The 26,787-nt window shown below is 44.7% G+C and overlaps 1 protein-coding gene across 3 annotated transcripts; it reads left to right on the forward strand.

The window, feature by feature from the left end:
- Positions 1-846: 846 nt before the first annotated feature.
- Positions 847-26,606, forward strand: Pla2g7 (phospholipase A2 group VII). 3 transcript variants are annotated; one of them, XM_070023588.1, is made up of 12 exons: positions 847-950; positions 10,095-10,234; positions 14,860-14,981; positions 15,891-16,035; positions 16,956-17,049; positions 19,082-19,150; positions 19,798-19,921; positions 20,940-21,053; positions 22,215-22,306; positions 23,471-23,641; positions 25,805-25,953; positions 26,338-26,606. In XM_070023588.1, exons 2-12 carry the CDS (start codon positions 10,126-10,128, stop codon positions 26,448-26,450), a joined length of 1,302 nt encoding a protein of 433 aa, XP_069879689.1. In that variant the 5' UTR covers positions 847-950; positions 10,095-10,125; the 3' UTR covers positions 26,451-26,606. The 3 variants fall into 3 exon arrangements, with proteins under 3 accessions (XP_069879689.1, XP_069879690.1, XP_069879691.1); XM_070023589.1 differs by lacking the exon at positions 847-950 and adding an exon at positions 7,103-7,239; XM_070023590.1 differs by lacking the exons at positions 847-950; positions 10,095-10,234 and adding an exon at positions 11,878-11,960.
- Positions 26,607-26,787: the final 181 nt, after the last annotated feature.

Raw genomic sequence — 26,787 nt, forward strand, 5'->3', positions numbered from 1 at the left:
CATTCCTACCCTCACGTTCAGTAGCTCGATTTTTACACAGTGTACATTGGACACCATGACCTTTCCTCCCTCCATTCTTGTGTCCCCTTCCCCCACATGGTCGAGGCCCCGTGTTTCAGCTTGGATACCAAATATCAAATGAACTTTTCTGCCTTGTGGGCAATCCTCCAACTCCGAATCAGTGTTCAAGGTCAATGCACAATGGACCAAAATGCAGAATTGGCCAGGCCCTGTCAGATTGGAACTGTGCTCCTAGCGATTGAGCACAGAGGGATTGACTCCTGCCTTACTCCCCTAGGCCAGGCAAGACACCAGGATCACACGAACAGGCTTGACCACATGTCTGCCCAGCACATGTCTATCCACCATTTGCCTGTCCGCAGGGACACTGCCCTGGGCCCCCAGGAGACCATAGCTCCCCACCCCCCCTTTTTAATTTTCTGCTTCCTTGTGAAGGCCTATTAAGCCCATCCCAAAATCCAGTCCCTGGCACAACCTCCAAACCCACGGGGAAGTTCTGTGCCCCTCGCTGGCAGTAAACAGTCGTGGCCTGTGGACGATCGAGTCCAGCCTGTTCCTTTTTCCAGATTCTTCCATCTTCCTAGCTAAGCACGTTTTATGACTCCAAAGATCAAGAGTCAAGCAGCGAGGGGTGGGGGTGATGGATGCGGGTCTGTTGGGCGGGGTCAGAGCAGGACATTGGGGGCAGTGGGTGCGTCTGTGGCCAGTGACAGGGTCCTTGCGGGGAGGAGCAGCAGCAGCAGCAGCAGCAGCAGCGTCAGGCAGACTCCTCCCAGCCCCTCCTCGCAGGGGGCGGGGACGTGGGGCCTGGAGGCAGGTGCTCAGCCCCAGAGCCGCTGCCCTGCTCTTTGCAGAGAGCACTGGCCGGGGTGACAGTTGGTGACAGCTGGCTGAGCGTGTTCCATGCTCCTGGGGAGACTCCAGCTCAGGTGAGCGGGGCCGGGTGAGGGCAAGGCGGGGCCCCCCGGTCAGCCAGGGGCCTTCTCAGTGACAGATGGCCCACTTCCCCCCGCCGAACCAGGGCGGGTGGTGAGGCTCTGACCTAAAAGGAACTAAAGCTGTTCCCCTGCGCGCCTCCCTTGAAGAAAGCCGGTGAGAGCTACTCCTGAAGCAGAGTCATTATTGTTATTATTATTATTATATTTATTACTTTTAATGGCCAAATACCATTCTAGTTATTCTCTCTTGAGCCAAACGGGACTTGGAATGGTGGGGGCAGGGGTGGGGGAGGATGCAAACAAAAGCTCAGCAAACCCAGCAAACAGAGGATTGTCCACTTCACCACCTCCTGGAAGTTCTAATGGAAGAGTTTGGTGGTGGGATTGGTTTTGAAGCACTGGCTTTTTCCTTCAGGCTGGTGTTCTTAGTGTCAGGAAGGAAAGAGAGGTGTGTCCCGCCCATGCACAAGATCCTGTCACCTTGGGAGGGACAGGTCACCACATTAGTCGAGTTGCAAATTACCTTTGACCCAGATGAGCATTCTGAGCTGGGAGACTGGTGGGTGAGGAGGAGCTGGATAGTAAGTCCCCTGACACCTTTACAATCCCAGAGGCTGGGAACTGGCCCTGAACTCCGGGATGGGGGCATGTAGTCCATTTCCTTACCCAGACCCTCAGAAAGAGGCGAGACAGCTCACCCAAGTTAGCATCATCCAGCATGCCTGTTTGGGCACCTGGCACAGGGAAACTGAGGCTTGCCTTCCCCTGACCTCGGGGCACAGAGGCTGCTGCTGCTGCACATCAGATGCTCTCTGTGGAAGTGTCCCCAGGTCTCCCACACACACAAAGCTCCCTGCCCACAGAGCACGGAGCGTGAAGCTCAGAATCCTCAGTAAGCCAACCAGTCACGGTGAGAGAGCCACTAATGTGGTTCATCACCCCTTTCACGGTTGAGGAAAGCCTTTGGAGACGTCAGGGGCTGGTCCAGCAACCCAAGACATTTTGCTCTGTTCAGAGCCATGGAAACCTTCCAAGAGTGACCCTAACACGTGCGCCATCAGAATGCAGCGGCATCACAGGCAGAATCCTAGCTGGCTTGGTGAAGGAAGTTAAAGAGACTCGAGTAAAATGCAAAACTAGACTGTTTGAAACTGGAACTGGGGAAATGTGGGACTTTCTTTTTTCTTGAGTAGCTTGACTGTCGCCCTGGCTGTACAGCTGTCTGAGAGACCCGCAGGCTGATGACAGCCCTGGCCACAGGGCACTGATTTCCAGGGCGGGCTGTGCCTGTGGCATTGAACAGGGCAGTCTCCCCAAATGACGTATTCTCCCTCAGGAAAGACTGGAACCACTTCTGTTGACTGCTAAGCTTTTAAGAATCAGGGAAGCCGGGTGCCCGTGGCTCACACCTGTCATCCTAGCTACTAAGGAGGCTGAGATCTGAGGATCGAGGTTCAAAGCCAGCCCGGCCAGGAAAGTCTGTGAGACTCTTCAAGAAAAAAAAAAAACACCAGAAAACCAGAAGTGGCACTGTGGCTCAAGTGGTAGAGTGCTCACCTTGAGCTGAAGAGCTGAGGGATAGTGCCCAGGCCCAGCGTTCAAGTCCTACAACCAGCAAAAAAAAAAAAAAAAAAAAAAAAAACACACACACACACAAAAGAATCAGGGAAGCGTTTAAGGTTGTTTACCAACTAGAGTAGGGGTGACCTTCTCATGACTGGAGCGCCATGTGAGGCAAACCACTTCTCTTTTCTCATTTATTTTGACTTCTTTTTTTTTTTTTTTTTTTTGCTTGTCTTGGTTCTAGAACTCTGGGCCTGGGTGCTGTCCCTGAGCTTTTGTCCTCAAAGCTGGCGCTCTACCACTTGAGCCATAGCTCCACTTCTGGCTTTTTTTGTAGTTCAGTGGAGATAAGAGTCTCAGTCTTTCCTGCCCTCGATGGCTTCGAACCACAACCCTCGGATCTCAGCCTCCTGAATAGCTAGGATGACAGGCATGAGCCACCCCGATGCCTGTTGATTTTGACATTTTTACAAGGACAGGGTGGGTTCGTTTAGAAGAAATTAGGCCCTTCCTTATTTACGTTGTGTGCAAAGAAATGTCCCTTCTTTATGACTTAACAGCTTCTGGGTTGTTCCTTGCTAGATGCTACTAGCTATGTATGGATCGCTAGGCCAGAATTTGAGCTCCAGGTGGCCAGTCTGGTGAAAAGCATACCAGCACTTCTGTTTTGTCATACTGTGCTTTCGTGGGAAGGCCTCTGGGACGGGTTGGGACATCTGTAAGGGACAAGTTATGGAGCTTGGGGCCATCGGTTGATTTTGTTTGGTTCACGGAATGTTTTTGACTATTGATTTGGTTGATACTCCTTAACATTCAATGGTTATTACAGAGAAGTGTACTTTTCCAGCTTAAAAAAAAGTAAAACATAACAGTTTCCCTCGTGCCGAGATCTCATTCCTACATGGGAACAAACCATTGGAGGGGGCTCTTTCCCCCACTTTTGGATGACCCTGTCTGTCACAAGCCCACCAGTCCGTATTCTATACTGCAGAAGCCAGCGTGACTCCTTTAAATGGCCCAGATGGGGGCCAGGCATGGTGAGAGGTGTTTGCGATCCTGGCTATTCACGGGAGGATTATGGTCTGTCTCAGGCGGGTTTAGGCAGAATTGTGAAAACCAAAGGGGGGGGGATGTGGCTCCAGTGAGAGTACTTACTTAGCAAACACAAGCTGCTGGCTTTGAATCCTTACTACCACCATAAACAACACACGGAACAAAACGTTAGCTAGAAGGCTGGTCGACTTGGTTTTTAGCCTCAGGCTAGGACTGGTTAAGACTTTTCCATTTCTACGTCTTCCATTGCTCAGGTCCCTACTTTGGTACCTCTCTGCTTGTAGGCCCCAGATATGTAGTTTGCTTCTCTAGAATGTTCCTACATGTGGAATTTTCAATCTGGGCCAACATAGGCGGTGCTTGGGACTTTTGGTTCAGAACTCCGTCTGCCACACACCATGAGAGTTTTCCTCATCCTTTATCCGTGTGACTTATTGTATAGAACCTTCCTGCTTCTGGTGCTCGCTGGGTTCTTCTTTCTGTGTGACCTTTCATTGATTCAGCCCTTAAAGCCCCAAGTTAAATAAGATATGGCCTAATAGTTATAGCATGAAGCAATAGGCTTGCCTCTCGGTCTCTAAGATGCTGCATTTTGGGTTACATTGTCTAGGATGTCTTTGGGCTAGCTTCTTTTAGGATTTCTTTGTTCGTGGGCTTTTATAACAGAACTGATCCATGTATAGGCATTTGGCTAAAAGTGACTTTTCTTCCCCCAGATGGGTATTTGACAAGTATTGGTTGTCAACTTCTCATTGTTCCTTCACTTGGGGTGGGGCTAGTGCTACTGCCTTCTAGTGGGTGGAGCTGGGTGCCGTGCGGAATCTTACCATGCATAGGGTGGTCTCATGACCGGGGCTTCTCAGCTCAGAATATCCGTAGTGCCAAGACAGGACAGGCTAGATTCACATCCTTATTTAGCTTCTTCCTATCCCTGTGATCTGGGTCATGCGGTTTGCTTTCTCTGTCTCTGTTTTCCCATCTGTATATCAATGGGAATACATCATTTGTGTATTATAAATTGCTCATCATGGTGGCCTGGCACAGAATCAACTATTGTTACTGTTAACGGGCACACAAACAGGCTCTTTCCTTTGTAACTCACTATTCATCTTGGTTTGTCCATGAGACATTCAACAAGTGAACTGGTAAGGTCTGAGAGTCCACCCTTCCTCTCTCTCTCCTTCCCTCCCTTCCTTCCTCCTTCTCTCCCTCCTTTCCTTCCTTCTTCCTTCCTTCTCTCCTTCCTCCTTCCCTCCCTCCTTGTCTCCCTCCCTGTCTCCTTCCCTGTCTCCTTCCCTCCCTCCTTCCTTCCTTCCTTCTTTCTTCCTCCCTCCCTTCCTCCCTCCCTCCCTTCCTTCCTTCCTTCCTCCCTCCCTCCCTCCCTCTCTCTCTCTCTCTCTCTCTCTCTCTCTCTCTCTCTCTCTTTCTTTCTTTCTTTCTTTCTTTCTTTCTTTCTTTCTTTCTTTCTTTCTTTCTTCTTTCTTTCTTTCATCCACGTACTCTCCAGATCACAGATTATTTTATTACTTCAGATAAAAAGATAGTAAAATACATTAGAGAATCCCTTAAAATTCAACTCTAGAGTTATACACCACCTAGGTCTTTTGCATTGAATGTTAACCTAAACATGTCTAAACACTCGAAGGCCTGGGCTCACTGGCTGGGCACAGCTGAGGCTGTATTGAGTTGGCCTGTCTAGGCAGGAGGCTGGAAGCTAGAAGATGGAACCAGGGTGAAGCGAACTTGAGAACCTCCAACGTGGCAGCACACTGCTGAGAACTTTCTAGATAATCTTTACCCTCCACAGTCACACACTGGACACAGATAAGTTTCCCTTTCAAAACAGGAGCTAAAAAAATCACTTAAGCCAACACTTTGGGTGGTATGCCAGTAGTCACAAGTGAAGTAATTGACGTATAATAGACTCTATGGAAAGCCCAAATAGTATACTTTTTTTTAAGAAAGGCTAGGTCAAAACCCAACAATAAGCACCAGGAAAGGAATACACACAAGAGATGGGTGGAGTGAGGGGAGAGAGGTAGATGAATAATGGCAGAAGGAGGGAAGAATGTAGTCCAGATTTCATTGTCTATACCACCAAAGAAAGAAAAGTAAAGGGGGTGCGAATGTTGAAGGGTGGCACAAAGATGCATTCTATCCATAACCCTCTTTGTTATGTGGCACCTCCTTTGTACAACTACTTAAAGATAACAAAAACACTGAAAAGACACATTTTCCTTATAGCTTATAAGTACTTGTACTTGTAAATGACTGTTATTAAGGCATTTCCATGAGAGGAAACTGCTGCTGCTTTTTCTTTTGATGACCCTTTTTGTTCCCCCTGAGGTTGTGAAACAATTACACAAGAGTATTACAGATGTCACCCAAGTGGCAGGCGTAAATGACTCTGCAGATGTCACTGGGCCTTACAAATTGAAGGTGATGCAAGGTGCATCTGATCTTTACATGAAGGGATGAAAGAATGTTCGTAGAGTAGACATGATCTTTTCTCTCATTTCAGTCTTAGCAAACATGGAGTAGGATTTTTCTTTCCGTTGCTGCTGATGCTTTCAAGCGAATCACATCTCTTAGACAAAAAGGGCACCTCCTAGTCCAAGCTCCCATACAACCTGCCCTTTCTTCAGCCTTCCTGGCAGGATCCCATAGCGGTGTCTGAGCCTTCTTCTGACAAGTGAGGTGGCTTTGATGAATGACCCCATTACCAAAGCATTCTTCCTTTTACTGTCTAGGTATCTTCCTCCCTGCAGTCTATTTTGAGAGGAAATAAATATCTCTCCCTCATTAAACAAGGGTGTAGCTGCTCCAGCCTTTTCGTAGTCCACAGTTTCTGAACCTTAGCCTTGTGAACACGTAGAGGTATCTCTGAGCTGTGGTTTTGCATGGGCCATGTGGTGTTTCTCAACGTGGCTTTCCATGCAATATGATCACAAAGGCTTGTAAATCGTCACCTGAGGGGCTGGGATGTAGCTCAGTGGCATGGGTGAGGACTCCATCTTCAGCAGTGAAAGAAAAAAAAAACTCCTTTTGCATTTTCTTTTTGTACTTTCTTGTTCTAAGTGAGCGCACCAAGTCTCTACCAGACTTCTGAGAGTCTGCTTCTGAAACATAAATACAGTTCTAGTTAAGGCATAGCACTTGTTCAAGTAAAAGCCATGAATGTGTGGGAAGAGAACTATAATAATGAAAGATTTTTTTAACCTCATTATCTATCAGCATCAATCAGTTGGCCAAGGGAGATTCACTTTGATATGGCTCTGTATGCATTTGATGTACCTGGATCAGATTCGCCCTCCTTCTCCCCGCCCCTTTCTTCCTCTCCCCTTCCCAAATCAATCTCATCAAGCATCATTGTTCAATTTTCACATGGGCTCATAAAGTAGTTTTGACCAAAATTGTCCTTCTTCACCCTCTCCATTCACTCTCCCCTCCCACTAGTACCCTAACAGATCAGGGTGTGGGTAGGAGTTAAAGATGTGTGTGAATTGTTCCCCTGTGCTAGGTTGCTGAATGTTTGGTGCCCTCCCCTGCATCTCAATGAGAGCTGAAGGTCGAAGAGAACCTTGTCTCAGGAAGCCAACGACATGTGGCAGTGTAAAAGTCGTCGGTTGTTCGGAAAAGCAAGAAGCTCTGTTTCCATAATGAGGTGGGGGGGGATGTTTGGTTATATTTGATTGAAATATGTGATACTTTCCTGGGGGTGGGCAATTGCTTACAGGAAATCACAGGGGACAGTGAGACTGCTCATCCAGGAAAGAATGGTGGAGAAATGGATCCAAAACTAAGAGAATGTATTGATCAGGGATGCTTAAGAAGACAAAGGGTATGGGGACTCAGGAAAGAGATTGGATAAGAAAACAGTTTAAATGTTAAACAGTAATGTACACTAACTGCTTGACATCACCTTTTATCACCTGGTGTACGATTTTGTTCTATCTCCCAAATTTGATCTATACTTTTGCCTATACCTGTTTGCCCTATATGTGGCCTGATGAGTTTTCAACTGAGTACAATATTCAACAAGAGATACTTGGTGAATCTAGACACATATTTTTTGTTACAACTGAGAGAGAGAAGGACATACCAAGTAAATGTTAAAAATTAACCACCCAGGGGCTGGGAAGTTGGCTCAGTGGTAGAGTGCTTGCCTTGCATGCCTGAGGCCCTGGGTTCGATTCCTCAGCACCACATAAGCAAAAAGAAAAAGGCCGGAAGTGGTGTTGTGGCTCAAGTGGCAGAGCGCTAGCCTTGAGCTGAAGAGCTGAGGGACAGCGCCCAGGCCCAGAGTTCAGGCCCCACAAACAGACCCCACCCAAAAAATTAACCACCCATAATATAGTACCTTAAACATAAACTCTGTAAACATTCTGGGATTATAGTCATTTATGCTTTTTCCTGTGCTTGCAAATTACATACTTAAAATAAAAACAAGACTGTACTATGCTGTTTAAAAATATATGTTTCAAAAGGCTGAGTTCATTGATCCTGGCTCTAATTCATATCAATACTTCTTGGTATGCGAGATGAGATAAACTATAACAGTGATTGGCACACCGTAACTACTTAATAAGTGACTATTTTATCTCCTACCACCTTCTCTTTGTTTTTTAACTAGCCATGTGTTTGGATTCCAGAGATCTGAGTTGAAGGCGCCCTACTTCTTTGCTTTACACAAAGAGTAACTACTCGTGAGGGAAAATAAAACCACAGTGGACAAGTGGAGACCCTAGGAAACCATCCAAGTCTTCCCTCAGATCTCTATGATATTTCAGTGGGGAGTTTGCTGGCATTCCAGAGACATGTGTCATGCGGTCTTCTTTCTGATCTAAGACAATCTGATAGAAGTTTTGAAAAGTGTAAAGCTGGCAAAAAAAAAAAAAAAACACCAATAATTCACCCTATTTAAAAACATACCCCAGCAGTTTAGGCTGAGAGACAGTTCTTGACCACAACTGCTTGCTTCACTGTGAGATGCCCTGAGAAGGGCCTGGCTTCGCTGCCCTCCCTTCCTCCCTCCCCCACTCAGGGAGTCATGTTTCAGAGCAGAACTACCTCTCTTCCTACCTTTGCTGTTCACTGGGGCCTAAGAAAGGATGGCAGTCAGGATGGAGCATGTCCTACCTCTCCCAAACATAGAGGTCAAATCACAAGCCATGTTCCTCATGAGTAGACTCTCTATCCTCTCCCCTGCAGGGCTGGGTGGTGGAGACCATCCTCCCCTGCTCCTGCTGAACCTGGCAGTCAGAAGAAGGGGAATAGTCAAGGTGAATTATGGCCCTGGGGTCTGATTTCCAGGACATGAAAACACTCCTTTCTTTCAACCATCTTTTCCCAATGACATGAGATTCTTTTCCTCTCGAGAAAAACTTGTAGCGGCTCCTAGGAGACTGGTGTCTAGGAGATGTTGGGGAAAGTAAAAGATAACTATTTAGTACTGTTTAGGAGTGAGTACATGCTAAAGCCTCGGCCATTTACCCCAGCCTAGTAGGGAGTATTACCAGGTCACAGCTTGTTTTGACACCCTCTGGAAATATGTTTCTGGCAATCCAGACTATAAAGAAGACAGAACCTCTTTCTCCTCATTCAAGAAATACTTACTAGCACTTGCTATATGCCAGGACCTTTGCTCAGCAATGATCATAAAAAGGGCAGAGCACAGAAAGCCTGCCCCCACAGCCACCAGCGTGAGGAGGTAGGGGGCCTGCTAGATGTACGGGGGGGGGGGAACCTACAGTCAGACTGGGCCCAAGCAGGTGAGCCTCTGCTTTTTGCCAAGGTGGGTAGCGTCTTGTCTTTTGGTGCCATTTGAGCAGCCAGGCACAGAGAAGATTCCCTGGCTGGCTTTGGAGAAAGTGGGATGAGGGCTGCCTCCTGGTAGAACATATCTGTCCTGACCTGAGGCAGGGACCAGTGTGGGCCTGTGCACAATGAAAGAGAGTCAAAAGCCCTCACACTCACAAGTGCATGTCAGGCCCACGGTGACACTCGAGCACAACCAACAAGACCTGCCATCTGCGTTTTGGAAGTTGACCGCATAAATGATTTTAGGAATCCCCAGAAAAATTACAATATCATCAATACTAAAAGTAACTGCAGCCATAGCGATATAGTCACTGTATAATTATGATGGGAAAATGAGACCCTGTGTTAGTTGTCTCTATGGATATTTTGAAGATGATAGCGTATGATTGTCATACATCATTATTTTTTTTGATGCTCTTTTTAAATAACCAAACCAGACTGTTATGCAGTGAAGGCACCAGTGACAAAAACTTAATATAACTGTCTGAAAGGATCATTCGGTTGCTCTACAATCCAGTAGTGGAAAGGATTTCACCACTCTAGTACCCATCTAAAACCCACAGCAGAAAATGCACGTTCCATTTTCCCCCAGCTGTCACTGGGCTTTGCTGATTGGTCAGCCCATTAAGCCCTCTTATGGTTTGTTTTTTCTTTCTTTCTTTCTTTTCTTTTTTTAACTTTGGACCATCTGTTTTGAAGGTAAAGCCGAAATCTGTACTCAGCATCCAAGATGGCGCCACCCAAATTGCAAATGCTTTTCTACCTCTGCTGTTGCCTCTCACTGGCTCATCCTTTTTCCTGGCAAGACCTAAATCCTGTTGCCAGTTTCAAGCCATCAGGTAAGAGGTGGATCTGTTCAGAGCCTCCAACAACTGACTCCTTGCCAGGTTCCAAATGACCACAGAGATGTTGTATGGCTGGAACTATTAAGAAAGTCTTACAAAAAGATGCCCACAGAAGCCAGCTTGGTGGCTCAGAAGCTAATGAGATGGCATCTCAACCTCGGGCTAGATGTAATGATACATGCCTAGTCTCCTAGCTAAGGGGTAAATGCAGTAGCGGGGCACTGTGGCATCTGCCAATCATCCCCAGTGATACACAAGTAGGAGAATCCAAGTTTAGGACAGCTTGGGCATAAAGCAAGACTCTACTTTGAAAATAACCAGTGGAAGCCGGGTGCCGGTGGCTCATGCCTATAAGCCTAGCTACTCAGGAGGCTGAGATCTGAGGATCTTGGTTCAAAGCCAGCCCGGTCAGGAAAGTCCGTGAGACTCTTATCTCCAATAAACCACCAGAAAACTGGAAGTGGCACTGTAGCTCAAGTGGTAGAGCACTCGCCTTGAGCTAAAGAGCTGAGGGACAGTGCTCAGGCCCAGAGTTCAAGCCCCACGACCAACAAAAAAAAAAGAAAGAAAATAACCAGTGGGAAAAGGGGGTTGGAGGTGTGGCTCAAATGGTAGAGCACCCGCCTAGCAAACATGAGGTCCTTTTGGGTCAGTCTTCAGAAAGAAATACGAGTGGATTTTCTCCATCTCCTGGGTAGGGGAGAGGACCTTGTTCTTCTTTGTTTACACATGAAACTGAATTGTCTGTGTTCTTGTCATCACTAGCTACAGGATGGATCAGAATGAGGCGTTGTAAGAATCACTGGCATCTGACCTGGCAAGGCCTTGGTGCCCCCTCCCTGCCCCTCTCTGCCCTAGCCCACTCTGACCCAGGCTCAGTAACACAAAGGCTCTGGTGTTCGGCCCAAGGCAGTCTCTGACCTTCTCCATGAAGGGAGAGAAGTAGGTGTCCCAACCAATAGGATCTTGACCAATAGGCACAGTCTTGGCTAGTAGTACATGGTGGCTTGAAATGATAATCTGGGGTCTTGGCTCCAAAGAGAAACGATCTTTCCTACTTAGGAGCGGGGAGCTGCAGGGCACTGGTGGCTCATGCCTGTCATCCTAGCTACTCAGGAGGCTGAGATCTGAGGATCAAAGAAAGCCCGGGTAGGAAAGTTCGTGAAACTCTTACCTCCAATGAACCACCAGAAAACCAGAAGTAGTACTATGGCGCAAGTGGTAGAGTGTGAGTACTCGCTTTGAGCTGAAGAGCTGAGAGACAGCGCCCAGGCCCAGAGTTCAAGCCCCAGGACTAACAAACAAACAAAAAGAGTGGGGAGCTGTGGGGCCTACAAGTCTACAGGACTTCCTCTGTAACCTTGAGCTAAGGAAAGGAGAGGAAAGCATAGATTAGCTCAGGGGTAGTGGCTGGAGTTGGAAAGCCATCTCTAGACATGAACGTCTAAGGCCGGAACTCCAGAGATGATGGACTTGAGGTCATCAGGGACTGTGAGCTGGGCAAGGGGGAGAATGCTCATGGGAACAGGGATCTTCTGGGGTGACAGGAATGTTCTAGAAGTTCTAGAATGTTCTAGAAGAGAAGAACATTCTTGGGGTCACCAAGAAGGACCTTTACTGTGAAGACTGTTTTCCAGCGCGCTGTGAGCTCCTGCCCATCCCATAGCGCAGAGGCCCGTGATGCACGAACTTCCCTATCTCCTCTTCTACAGCGAGATGTGTGGGTGGACCGTGAGTGGTTTCATACTGCCTGCACCCACACAGCCGCACACCTGGGTAGAGGTAGTCGCCCTGGATCTGGTTGTTCAGGCTCAGTAGGTGACTCCTTACCTTAAAATTTACAAAAGGGATTGTGTAACTCAGGGTTACAGAGATTAATTTTTGCTCTGCTTCATGATTGGGGAAACGATTCATCAGTAGGAGGAGGCTGTATCTTATTGTGCACTTGCTCAGGAAATAGAGTCAGATCTCTCGATGCTTAGCAGTCAGTTAAGGCATTAGGATGCCTGGTTGATGAGGAGCTTGCAGTTAAGGAGCCTGGAGTCTAGTTGAGAGGATATTATCTTTCCCACCATCTTTTCAATGGACTGAAGATAGGTAGCACTGCTCATGATGGATGATTTAGTCTGTGGCCTGATTACGTCACCCTCTGCTTGTTGAGATTGCTACAGGGTGAACATTTCAAGATGTATTTTCTGTCCTTTTGTGGCTCTGAGTCTTGGGTGGGGAGACCCCCAGGCTTTGAAGAGCCGGGGCACCCCTACATTATTGGAGAGGCCCCATGGCCTCAGGAGAACTCACCTCTCACGTGGGAAGAGATCCGCTTGTGTGGGATAGTTCTGGAATCATTTCTAGAACGAGTGTCCCGAGGGGGCTACCATGGGGGTTTAGGATTCTTTTGTTGAGTTGTGAGAGCTGTCTGTATCTCCCCAGACCACTCATGTTTAGCCTCATCACGATTCCCTGTGGGTGGTGACATAAAATCTCACTGATGGCTTCTCAGAGGAGAGACAATCTCTCCTACTGTATCTGGGCAGTGACTTGACCTTTCCCCATTACAGCAACAAAGCCTGGCTCCATAGACAGTTTTGAATGGACGAGAAGGAGCCTCTTGTAAGTCTAAATAGATTCTGAAATGTTTACCTACTGGTGAAGTTTAAAAACAAAAGAAAGGCTCAGAGGAAATGCTTTGAATTTTGAATCTGCTCTGCTCCAGCTTAGATCTGCTAAAACTCCTCTAAGGAGTTCAGCATAAAATTTGGCTACTTAGAGTTAATTAGCCCTGGGGAAGGGGACAAATAATACCAGTGGCCTGCCTGGTCCAGGCCGTGTTCTGTGCTAGCTACTTGAGGTACACTACCGTTTTGTCCTTCCACTCATCTTGGAGGCTGGTCAGATGCTTCATTTCCACTTTACTAGGATGGTCAGTGACAGCCAGAACCAGAGCAGTCATCTGAACTGCCATCTGTCAGAGGGTCACCCTGCGTCTAAGGCCCAGGGGCCGTTCAGCTCACCCCACACCCTTTTTTTTGGAATGGTCTCCTATCATTAAACCCAGATTGGTGACCCGTGTGGCAGACCGAGTGAGCTGGAATTTCAGAATGATGTTTCTTCATGGTACTTTAGAATGGTGTGTCTTAAACGTTCATCTGAACCTTTTCTGATTCAATAGAATTAGATAAGGTCTCTAGAAGCCTTCCTTTTCAAGCCTCAGTTGTGCTCGTGATGCTGGCTCGCGCACCAGTGCTGAGGGGAGAGAGGCCCTACCTATCGAAAGCCTGCATTACTGGCACGTACTTCCCAGCTGAGTCCGAGTGGAGGATGTAAATAGGCTTGTTCCCATGACTCAGAACTTTCCTGAGCAATGTCCCATAGCAACCCAGGTGCCATGCCTGGCATAGTTCTTGGGGTCTGACGAGCAAAAATGTTATTGAAAAACACAGAAGTGTGTCCAGCAGAGTAACCCACTGCTAAAGGTCCAATAGAGAGAATGTATAGACAGGCTGCCTGTGCTAAGATTCTGAATAAATTGATCTTTGGACCTAACATCTTAACATAAAACATAGATTTCTGCTTTAGAAAGACAGAAGAAGCTCTACAGGTAAATGGGAGGGTATGGGCACTAGAGAGAGGAAAAGTCTCAGGAATGGTTGGATAAAAGGCTGCACAGGATGGTTTACGAAAAAGATCAAGACCGGTGGCATTTCGATTTGGTTCAGCTCATTTCTACAAACAATTATTGGGCCCTGACTAGGTGTTTGAAAGGGTCAAAATACAATTTGAATGGAATGATGAGAAAAGATTTTAACTGTTTATTGAAGAAACAGAGAGCCTTATGCTAGAGGATCAGAAGTGTACTGGGGAGAGAATTCTAGTTCAAAACGAATGCTAGGAATTAGCAGTTGGTTGAATGGAGGGACTCGGTGAGCCAAGAAGGAGATGGATATGATTGCCAGCTTTTTGGCAGGACGTATGAGACAGGAAATTCTGGACTTGCAGGTGGTGTGGCTAGAGGACAGAGATGAAGATGGCTATCTAGCTTCATTTTGGACATTGTTATGGGAAGGTCCACAGGGGTAGATGCCCACTGAGAAGCTGTCAGCACAGGTCTGCCTGATAAAATTCATGTTCAGGAAAAAACAAAACACAAAACCAGATTTAGAAAGTCACCTTTGACATATTCTAAATGGGAGTAAAAGGAGAGGGCAAGTGCTGGTTTTCAGCAGTAGTTCACGCTTGTAATCCTAGCTCCTCAGGAGGCCAAGATCTGAGGACCATGGTTCAAAGCCAGTCCAGGCAGGAAAGTTCCGTGAGACTCATGTCTCCAGTGAACCACCAGAAAACCGGAAGTGGCACTGTGGCTCCAAGTGGTAGAGCACCAGCCTTGAGTGAAAAAGCTCAGGGACAGTGCCCAGGCCCTGAGTTCAAGCCACATGACTAACCCCCCCAAAAAAAGGAAAGAAAGAGACAACAAGGCCCTTAGGTAGATGGTTAAGACATGGAAGAGTCTGAGCATTTACTTGGATCCCTTGGAAGTCCTTGAATGATAAAGCCTGAGGTATAATGGTGGGGAGGAGCCTCTGTATGTTTACCTGAGATAACCCTGACTTGTTTTTCAGTGTGGCTCTATAAAATACAAGCTCTGATGATGGCTGCAAGTTTTGGACATGCTAAAATTCCCAAAGGACATGGACCTTATCCCGTTGGTTGTACGGACTTGATGGTTGGTTACACCAATGAGGTAATGCTTGGGTTACTAGGAGTCCTCTTTATGAGTTATTGGGAAACACCAGCAGGTGAGAAAGCTTGCTTCCCTCCCCCCCATCTGAGAATGACTCTCCATTTGTAGAGCTCTACGTGAGGACTTGTGCTGACTGACTCACTCCCAAGTTCTTTATTGTCAACTGATTCATTTGCTTATGAACTGTTTTCTCTCCTTCCTTAATGGCTGAAACATGGCTGCCCATATCTCTCAAAAAGTAGAACCCAGAAATAATAATAATAATAATAATGTAGAAATAATAATAATAATAGTAATCATATATGATTCTAAAAGGGGGGCTTTGGGAAAGGCATCCAGAAGGAAGGCAAAAGTTGAAAGTGAATAGGGGAAGTGGCACTGTGGCTCAGTGGTAGAGCGCTTGCCTTGAGGTGAAGAGCTGAGGGACAGCGTCCAGGCCCAGAGTTCAAGCCCCATAACCGACAAAAAAAAAAAAAGAAAGAAAAGAAAGTGAAAAGGATCAAAGAATATTATATATGTATATATAATATATGTATATTTTACTGATGTATGTGTTTGAAAATAGCATAATAAGCCACTAAGTGGAAGGTAGGTGAGTCGAAAAAGAGTAATGCCAACAGGGTAAATTTGACCATTTGTACATTGTAGGTGCCTATATACATAGCACAATGAAACCCCTTTATACAGCAATAAATATACAATGCTAATCATTTTCAGAAGCATATTGCGATTTTTTTTGTCTTTTCTTTCATGACTATACTCATTTGATCACTACAGGGACTTGAAATATTTTCTTCTAGATCTTTTCATGAATTGACAGATTTGGGGGCTCACACCAATAAAACAGGAAAGCTATTGGCATGTAAGAAACAAGTGGACTAAAAGTACATTAAGTTCTTTCCTCAACAGAGTACCTTCTTGCGCTTATATTATCCATCTGAAGTTCATGGCCACTCTGACACCATTTGGATTCCAAATAAACAATATTTTGGGGGTCTTGCTAAATTTCTTGGAACAAAGGACTTCGTGGGTACAATGCTGTGGTACATCTATGGTAAGAAGTCATTGTTCTCTTCTGTCACGGGAACTAGTGTCTAAGAAAACCCTGGAAACAATGAGAATTGCAGAAAGTTAAGGCCAAAGTGGGTGTGCGCCCATCTCCACCTCTAAGATGAAAAGGGCTGTATTTGTCAAAGGCTCAGGCTACTTTGAGAGGATCAAGGGTCCTTGTTCTGCCTATTCTGATGTGACAAGAGTAGATGACAGTGTGAGACTGGCTCTAACATTTTTTAGGACTGTTTCTCTGCTCCCCCTTTCTGTATTCTATGGAGGAAGAAATCATGTGGTAAGCAGAGCTCTGGGTGAGACACCAAGAGAGAAAAACTCACTAGAGGGAGGGGGGTAAAATTGGGTGGGGGGAGGGGGGAGGCAGGGAAGGGAAGTGAAGGGTAAACAAAGGAGGAGGCTGCAATGCTTGGTAAGAAATGTATGCATTATCCTGCCCATGTAATTGTAGCCCCTCTGTACAGTATGTTCTCAAATAAAATAAAATACAATTAAAAAAAAAAAAACAAAAAAAAACAAAAAAAAAAAAAGAAAGGTTAGCCCTCTTTCTCCATCTAAACTTGGAGTTTAACAACATTTGATTTAAAGAAAAAAAAAAAAAAAAAAAAAAAAAAAAAACTCACTAGAAGCCATCCTAACTCCTCAGTTCCAAAACGGAGTCAAAGTTAATGTCTTACCCATAACATAAATGAAGAGTGTCAAAGTTAATGTCTTACCCATAAATGAAGAGATCACACTCTATCCCTTATCCCCAAAGGCTAAGCCTCTTTAACTAGCAATCTGATGTGTATTCATTGTTTAACAGGCCTAAATTGCAGTAATACAGACTCCTTATATGTTTAACCTGACCCTTGTGTAGGCCAGATGGGATCAGAAGTTACTAACTCACATTCCATTGTTGTTGTCTAGGTTCAACAAAAATTTCTGCCAAGTGGAATGCTCCTCTGAAAACTGGCAAAAAATATCCACTCATTGTGTTTTCTCATGGCCTGGGGGCATTCAGGTAATATCTGAGATGATGAATAGTTCTAGCCTCTAGCAATCAATGACTTGAGTACATTTTGTTTTTCCATAACACGACTCGAATTTTCCAGAATGTTGTGTTGGGCCTCTGTTCTCAGGTTCCTCAAGAATGGACTGTGGTCTACTGATGTATCCGTACTCTGTCTTGTTCCCCGTTTCTTGTTCATAAAGATGAGCGTCACAGTAGATGAGAGCAGATGTTACATGTTGCTTTTCCTTCTACCACTGTAATGACGTACACTCTTCAAAGCGTGCCCTGTGCAGCTTAGGTCTTCTGAGAAACAGACAACATGCACTCCTTTTGAAAACCACTCCTTGAAAGGAAAAGGGGAAAAATGGAGAGAGACTTCAGACCATAATTCAGTCTGGAAAAGAGATGGGGCAGGGAGAAGGATCAGGTAGTTTAAGGGTCTTTAATGACACAGAGCACTTCCTAAAAAGGCTGGGCCAGGCCAACAGAAGGAAGGCTTGACCCAGAGTCGCTTGTGCAAGAATTCACATCCAACAGGAATGAGTTTGTGGCAATAACTAAGCCATGTCAAGTCACCACTTAGCTTTCACCGGGGCACAGGGATGGATCTGCAGAGGCAGGATTTGGGCGAGACCTTTGGTAAGATGCATTCCCCATCGCCTGATAACTGAGATGCACACTTTCATAAAATCACATCTGCTCCATTTTCTCCTTCTGTCTTTTCAACTGCTTCTCCTTCCTCGTCTTCAAGGATTTTTAAAAACCTTTCAGGAAATGAAACGTAAACTTTCTGTTGGGAGGGAGTTGGGCAGCACTTTTAATAAAGAATTCTCCTCTTCTCTTTAATTGTGGTCTGCTCAGATATTGGATTTGTATTCGTCAATTAGAATCTGAGCGTCGATGCCAGCCTCAGGCCTATTTCTGTAAATAATGATTTTTATATTGGAAGCTATATCATTGCCTATGATTACTTTGGAGCTACCACAGCAGACTTAAATAGTTATGACAACGTATGACCCACAAAACTGGGAACAATTAGTTATTCTCTGGCTTTCCACCAAGGGTGGAATGCAAAACTTCGCAAACGATTTCTCTCTCCTGGAAAGGCCCTATGTATTTAGCAGTAGAAGCCGTGGTTCCTAGGTACCTCCTTCATATTCTTTCTAAACATTTCCTATTGAATCCATAATGTAAAAAAAAGGTGTACAGAGTGAAGACATGACAGATTCAATTGTTGGGCACGTGATTTTTAACCATTCCACACAATGCACACATTTCACCCTGGTTCCAAGGGGGTTATAAACGCTAAAGACCTATCAATTCCTTTGATCCTTTCCTGTGAGCATTGCCTTTTGATAGATTAAAGAGAGAGAAAGAGAGAGAGAGAGAGAGAGAGAGAGAGAGAGAGAGAGAGAGAGAGAGAGAGAGAGAGAGAGACCTTGCCTTATGTAAGAACCCCTGCTAATAAGTGCTAGAGCCAGGGTTCAAACTCAGGAATCAGATCGAACTCTTCTTCTCCTAATTGCTTACTTTCCTCTATGCTGCCTTCCTATGTGCATTGTCTTGTCAAAATCTTACAACCATTGTATAGGTAAGGCTTTATTCCTGGCCCCATTTTATAAGAGAGGACAAGAATTCAGTAATTACCCCCAAATCGTATAGATAGTAAGTGATGGAGAAAAGATATTATAAAGTCCAGCCCCTCAATGGCTATACTTGTCATCACGTGACCACGGTGGTCATTTTCGACCAGGTAACTGCTTGCTGAAAACTCTCAGGATGATTGTCAGCACCCCTCTATCCACTAGATGCCAGTGGTATTCTTCCCCAGATGCTGAGGATACTAACACTTAGAAACGTCGTCAAATATCCCTTAAAGAGTCAAGTCGTCCCCTTTTGAGATCCACCGCGTTCAGGGCTGTCCCCAGGACACAAGAACACAGTATGGACTGCATGTTTGCAGATTTCTTAGTGGATGCAGATTGCTAATTACGCTCGGAGGCGGGCCATTCACGCTTTCTTTGCTCTCTTCGTTTTTCAGGACGATTTACGCGGCCATTGGCACTGACCTGGCGTCTCACGGGTTCCTCGTGGCTGCCGTGGAGCACAGGTTAGCCCCCTGGGGCAGCCAGCCAGCTTCTTGAGTCGATTGCACGAAGGCAAATGCCCACAGCGGTGCTTCTCAGCATCATCACAGGCAGAAAAGCTGCTGGCGGATTTTACATGCTGATAAAAAAGAAAGGCGATCAAATCCCAGCGTCCAGGTTTCAGGGGAAAAAAAAAAAAAAAGCCCACATTTTCAGAGTATTCCCGGCATGCCATGGGTGGAATTTGCCAGGGCGATGCATGCACCAACTGGCTCCCGTAGTATTTCTTTATCAACAGTCCTGTGAGATGGTTATTGTTGGGTTTTGGTTGAAAGAGGCAGGAAATGAGGGGAAGATGAAGTCATTCCCCCATACACACAGCCAGACAGCTAGGAGATGACAAGAGCTGGAATTTGATTCCGGAGAATGTTCGACGTGGATGACATTACCTTCCAGAATTAATGACGGTGAATCAGCTTTTAGATGAGACTTCCTAAGGCCTTTTCCCTATAGATCCCTTGGTATCCTCTTTGATCAGAAAAAAATGCAGAATAGGAGAAGAAAAGGAAGGCCAAAGATCAGAGGAATGTTCAGTCCTGGATGGCGCTGAGCAAGGTAAGCAAGATAAAGAAGGAACACAGATAAGTAACTACCTTTCTTTGCACCGTAGGGACGGATCTGCATCTGCGACTTACTATTTTGAGGACCAACATGCTGCAGAGTTGGGAAATAAGACCTGGCTTTACTTTAAAACCCTAACCTGGGAGGAGGGAAAGATTATACGAAAGAAACAGGTACATACTCAGCTCCTGTGATAAAAGTGTCCTGAAAGAGTGCACAAAATGATGACATGCCTTCAGATCTCCTACTTTCTTTCCATTGCCAAAAATCTGTCCAAAGTGCCTCTGAAATCCCCTGAACAAAATGTATGGGTAGTGCTAACAAAGAGGCAAAGAAAAAGATCCTGGGAAATGCCAGCAAACAGAATTCTCTTGTAGAAGAGGACGTCTCACTTCAGAAGCTCAGAAGTAATAGAAAATAAGTGAAGAGGGCCCACCCTCTCCCCTAGCTGTCAAAAACAATATTAAAAAGGCTGAAGAGTGGTGGTATATACAGGAATAGCATTATTATTATAATGGACCTTAAAACCCAACAGCCTGTGTGGGAATTCAGGCTCCATTTTCAGTAGGGGTATTCTTGGATCAGTCAACTTCTCATGGTTTTATGTATTATAAAATAGTAATAATATAATAATAATAATAGTAATAATAATTGTGTATTATGGGACCATAAGAATAATTGAGAGACTGCTTTTTTGGGGGGGGGGGTCCGGTTGTGGGGCCTGAACTCTGGGCCTGGGCGCTGTCCCTCAGCTCTTCAGCTCATGGATAGCGCTCTACCACTTGAGCCACAGAGCCACTTCCAGCTTTTTTTCTTTTTGCTTATGTGATGCTGAGGAATCGAACCCAGGGCCTCAAGTATGCAAGGCAAGCGCTCTACCACTGAGCCACCTCCCCAGCACTGAGACTGCTTTATCTTGTGTTACTATGCCTACCCACATTTCATGGAGGTGGATATTCATACAGAAGATTCACTGGTGTGAATCTACAAAACTCTATGTTCATTTGAAATGAGGGGAACCAAAAGGGGTTATGTCAATAAACTGCTGTCACACAGCTGGAGCAGGCATTCAAATCCCTTCTCACTAAGACACTGCCAGGATGAAGCCAACCAGAGTCCTTCTCTGCAAGCAACATGCTGTATGTAAAACCTTTGGCTTTGGCTTCCCCCTTTTTCCAATCATCATGCTAGGTGCAGCAAAGAGCCAAGGAATGCTCCCGGGCTCTCAGCTTGATTCTTGACATCGACCAGGGAAAGCCAGTGAAGAATGAATTGGGTTTAGACTTCGATGTGAAACAACTGAAGGTGAGTTTGTTTTTAAGTCATTTTTCTTGTTTCTTTTTAATTGTTATTATAAAGGTGAAGTACTGAGAGGTCATGGTTTCGTAAGTCAGATAATGAGTATATTTCTTTTTAGACAATGTCACCCCTTCCCTCAGGCTCTCCTAGTTTTTGCCTCTCAGGTTTCTTTGACCTGTGCTTCTCTATTGTTATTTGAATTTTTGCTGTATTACAAGGTTCACCATGCAAAAATGGCTGTAACACACACATACACAAATGTAGGTGAAAAATACAATAGTAAAGGTGCATTACATTGAACTATAACTGAAATTGACAGCCATCAATTTTGAGTTAATCAAGCATATTTCATGTGGTTCAACTTCATTTAACAAGGGAACTATTCTAATTTCTTGAACAGCTTCTATAGGTTCTTAATCTTGATCTTGAAAAGCTGGCCAACACTTTGGACAGAATTGTGAATGGCTAGAAAGGCCTCAGCTAGAGTGGACGGGACTTGTGAGGACTCAGACGTGCTGGAGGATGGCTTGCAGGGGGCAGGGAGCACTAGCAGGACTCTGTGTTGGAGATGAGTTGATGGTCCACACTCCAGATGCAACCAAGAGTGTTGAGGAAAGGCAGGGCTGGAGGCATGGCTCACGCAGTAGAGTGCCCCAAAGGCCCTGAGTTCAAACCCTAGTGCTGCCCAAAAATAAAATTAAACCAGGCACTACAGCTGGTCTCCACGCCTCAGTACCTTACTGCCTTTGTCTAGCGTCCCTTTTGACTTGACCAACTCCTGCCTAATCCTCAAGATCCAAATCAGGCATCACCTCCTACAAAGCTTCATGGGCCCCAATATCCAGTTGGGGCCTGGTTTAACTATCTACCACGTGTGATCCTTGACTCCTCTCTATCCTACATGAGATGCCCTGTGTGTCTGCGTCGCTTTCCTTCCCGGCAGACAGGGCACTCGTGAAACGTTAGACCACAATGTCTGGCACAAAGACCGTGCTTGTTAAGTATTCATGTGATGAACAAACAAATCAACATAGTATATTTTTTTTTAGGAAATCAAGGTCCTTCACCATATCTGTGAAAAGCATAATTCATGTGGTTGACAAAATTGTTTATTCTTCTAACACAGTGTAAGACAGCTACGATTTCTTGTAATGCTTTTCTGCCTAGGATTCTATTGATAGGGATAAAATTGCAGTTGTCGGACATTCTTTTGGTGGAGCAACAGCTATTCAAGCTCTTAGTGAAGACCACAGATTCAGGTAAGGAAATTAGACAGAGAAGGCAAGGGAGTGAAAAATGATTGGAAGTGGGACAGGGTTGTACTTGTGGCAAATGATTTATTTTTAACATCAAATCCTTAATGAAGAAAGAATCTTTGCAGGCATAAAAGACAATCCAGTATTCTACATAACATTTCCTAGGCCAACATCATTTATTTCTTCTGCCATTAAAAAAAATTCCAGCCATATGAGTTTGCCTCTACCATTTATAGTCACCATTCAGTCACATATTTACTTGGACATTTATTTTTTGGTGTTTTGAGACAGGGTCTCATTATGTAGCCCACACTGGTTTAGAATTTATTTTGTAGCCCAGGTGGGCCTTGAACCTGTGATTCTCCTATCTCAGCTTCCAAAGGGCTGGAATTACTAGTGTGTTACCACATCCATTAGAAATATTTTATATATGAACCATCTGTAGCATAATGTGATAATAGTATTGCCATCTTATATTTTTCTAGACTTCAGGACAGTTTTGATTAGTTTCCCTCCCTCCATTTTTAAGATAGAGCTGGGTCTAAAATTACACAGTTGTTTGGACAGGAGTCAGGAGCAAATCCCAGTTTTTAACTTGCAGAAACATTTTTTTCTTGTTGAATGACTTCATGTTAGATTGGCAAGATCACATCAAATCAACAGTTAAAAGAAAAAAGTGGGATCATTTATAAAATTTCACCTTGAATCCTCTAAAAAGAGATAAATCTGTTTCTGTCATCAGATTGTCCAAAAGGTTAGGAAACATAGGCTAAACTTAAAAAAAGGAAATAAGCTATATATTTCAAATGATATGTTTCATATGTTTTTTTCCAACCCCTAGATAATTTTCAGGTAAAGAATCTATAGACATAACTATGGATATAAATATACTAAGGTTCGAGGTGCATTGTTACTCTGAATAGAATGGGTATAGTATGGAACGTCCCAAAGGTCTGGAAATGCTGAAGAAATGGTGTATTTATTACGTCCTCTAAAAATAATAATATCTCACATTGAAGTATAATACCTGAAACCTAGTGAGATAGTCCATAATAAGATTGGGGTGGTAGAAGGCCTTGCCTTGGTCATTGTGTAGCTATGCAGCTTTCTTGAATAATACATTTAATATTATTATTAACATTAATATCATTTAATGAATATCTGCAGATGTGGCATCGCACTTGACGCATGGATGTTTCCAGTGAGTGATGATCTGTATTCCAAAATCACACAGCCCCTCTTCTTCATCAACTCAGAACGATTCCAAACTTATAATGACACCAAGAAAATGAAAACATTCTTCCTGCCTGGCAAAGAAAGAAAGATTATTGCAATCAGGTAAGAATCAAAGACTTCCCAAACTTGAAACTTAGTGAACAATTTATAGATACCAATTGTCGCCATCACAGAATTGTTTAATTGGTTGTTGAGGCTTTCAGTAAGCACAATATAGATAATTGGAGTTTCATAAGTGCATTTAGACTTACTCCTTTTGAAGTAAAAATGCATTGAGTGGTGTTAACCCACAGAGCACATATTCTGGTAACTTAAATTTGCGTTTGGCTAGATGCTACATCTATCTAAACACCTGATTATACCTCCATGTGGGGAGGTGGTATAGGAGGAAGAGAAAGTCTAACATCATACATCAGTAGGCCACATTAGGAATTCTTAAAAGAAGAAAGTGAGGTCTGTTGTGTTTACCTACTGGGGAACAGCATGAGTTTCCAGATTCCCAATCCCCCCTGAGCAATAAAAATATGCTAATATCCTGGATATGAAAAGGAGTGGGAAAGTTTTCATCTTGCAACAAAACACAGCTGTGAACTCCTCTCTCTCCTGAGTGTATTTCTAGTGTATTTCGGAGGACAGAGTCTGGAAGCTGCGTGCCGCTCAGGCCCCTCTTCTCCTCAGTCTGCATTGTCAGCATGTGGCATTCCATGGTTTCAGTTACTCACAGTTAACCATTGCCAGGAAGTATCAGCTGGGAAAGTTCCAGAGATCTTCTTATACCACCTTGCTGCGGATGTGACCCATTTCTTTGTCCAGTGTGTCCACTCCATCTGCTACTTCATCTCAGTCAGTAGGCTGGTGGTAATAGAATGATGAGTATGATGGCACTTGGGTTTCATTAAGATTCTTTGAGGAGGGGGTGGTTAGAGAGAGAAGGAGAGAGATCACATGCATGTCACTTCTAGTATCTGATTGTTCTTTCATGTTGTTGTGCACGGTGGTGCACACCTGTAACTCTACCCGTGGGTAGGCAGGAGGATCGTGAATTTAAGACCAGCTTGGGCCACATCACACGCCCCATTTCAGAAACGCAAATTGTTCTATTTTATCAGTGGTTGCTGTTGTTAACCTCCCGAGCCTGCTTTGTAAATGTTATCGTGAAAGTCTACAGATAGAGGAACAGCGTGCTGGGTTGGGTTCTGTTATCTTGGATGTCCCCCAGTCCACTTGGATAAGACAGGTCTGCTGTTGTGCAGAAGAAATGCCCATGATTAGGTCTGAGAGTGGAGGAGTCTTTCCCATCTGAAAAGGATTGCTAGATGGCGGTAGACCTAGTCTTGTACGACAGAGAGAGTTCTGGAGAAGTGAGCAAGCATCAAGAAAGGACCTCATGTTAGCTTATTTTTTGGGGTCAGTCAAGGGGCTTGAACTCAGGGCCTGAGCTCTGTCCCTGAGCTTTTTCACTCCAGGCTAATGCTCTACCACTTTGAGTTTTTCTGGTGGTTAATTGATGAGTTTCATGGATTTTCCCTGCCTGGGCTGCCTTCAAACTGCAATCCTGAAATCTCAGTCTCCTGAGTTGCCTGGATTACAGGCGTGAGCCACAGGTATTCCCGGCTCTCCTGTTAGCTTTTGGTATCTGTGAACCCTACCCTTCCTTGTCATATTTTTTCTTTCTCAAGTTGGAAGGAAAAGCCTGTTTTTCTATCTCTTGACTCCTATTCACAACCAGTGTTTCGTTGTTGTTTTCAAATTAGTTTATCTGAGGGTCAAACCCAAATGCTTAAATCCCAAATGTGTCTACCTGCATCCCACACACATTTGTATTTTCCCCAATATGAAGTCAAGTGGTGACAGCGGCTCTGCACCCAGGACACACTCTCTCTCTCTCTCTCTCTCTCTCTCTCTCTCTCTCTCTCTCTCTCTCTCTCTCTCTCTCTCTCTCTCTCTCTCTCTCTCTCTCTCTCTCTCTCTCTCCCTCACTCCCTCCCTCCACCTACTGAGTTTGGAAGTAGTCTCACCTGCTACAAAGTTGGGATCCTTTCTTCTAAAATGAAGACACGAAGATGGATTGAGGATTTTTCCCCCTCTACAGAGACAATGAATGGTATTTTAGGAGCCCTAAACTAGGCTCTAAGAAGGTCAGTTCCAAGTGTTGTGTCCCTGACTTTCAGCTCATAGGCCAATTGGGCAAATAGATTTCCTGCATCTTAACTACAAGAATGATCTTATCAAGCAATATGAGTTGTGTCTTCCTTCCTCTTTTAGGGGTTCAGTGCATCAGAATTTTGCCGACTTCACTTTTGCAACGGGTAAAATCCTTGGGCAGAAACTTACATTGAAAGGCAACCTGGACTCAAATGTAGTGATGGACCTCAACAACAAAGCCTCCTTAGCATTCTTGCAAAAGTATTTAGGTAAGAGGGGGCGGGTGCTTCCGTGGCCTAAGCTGGTTGGTTCTCTCTCGTCCTCACTCAGCCTTGCTTTCCAGTGGAACAAGGCTGTAAACACAGTTTGAACACAAAAATCTGAGCAAGTGTTGCACTGCATGCGAGATATCGCAAGACGCCTTCTATTGTTAAGGTTAACAGGCTTCCTGGCTGGACTTTGTGTGGGGATGACAGCAGCAGGGTGAACCTCTGCTCTGCCCTTGGGACAGTTTACTTGGCCTCTACAATCCCTGCACTGTTTGTATCATTTGTGATTCTAGGGTGCCCCCTAGTGGCACCAAACTGTCTAATGCTGTCAAATCATTTTCATTCTTTTTTTTTTCATGTTTTTGTTTTGTTGTAATTTTATAGGACTTGAAAAAGACTTTGATCAATGGGACCCGCTGATGGAAGGAGATGATGTAAACCTTATTCCAGGCTTTCCACTTGACACAACCACCACCCAAGCCTCCATGGATAAATAGAATTTATTTTAAGGGGGGTGGGCAGGGAAGGAGGGAAGGGAGGAGAGTTAATTTTTTATCTTAAAAAGGCAAGCCGTATTAGAATAGTGATTGGGACTCAGGCTAAGATTTTTTTCTTTAACTGTAACAAATATACCAGCCCCAATTGTAATTTTACTAAGATGATCTTTTTTTTATATAGTACTAAAATTTAAAACTGCTTTTGTATGGCTTTAATAGGAGAGTTTATTAAAAAGATACAGTGCCAATGGTAAACAGTTGGGATGCTGCAAGATTCCTTAAAACATACCATACAGTTAGATGTTCTTATCTTTTGCTATTATGAACAGTACTGTTT

This window comes from Dipodomys merriami, unplaced genomic scaffold (genome assembly GCF_024711535.1).
Source record: "Dipodomys merriami isolate MVZ:Mamm:240054 unplaced genomic scaffold, mDipMer1.0.p SCAF_16, whole genome shotgun sequence".
NCBI lineage: Eukaryota > Metazoa > Chordata > Mammalia > Rodentia > Heteromyidae > Dipodomys > Dipodomys merriami.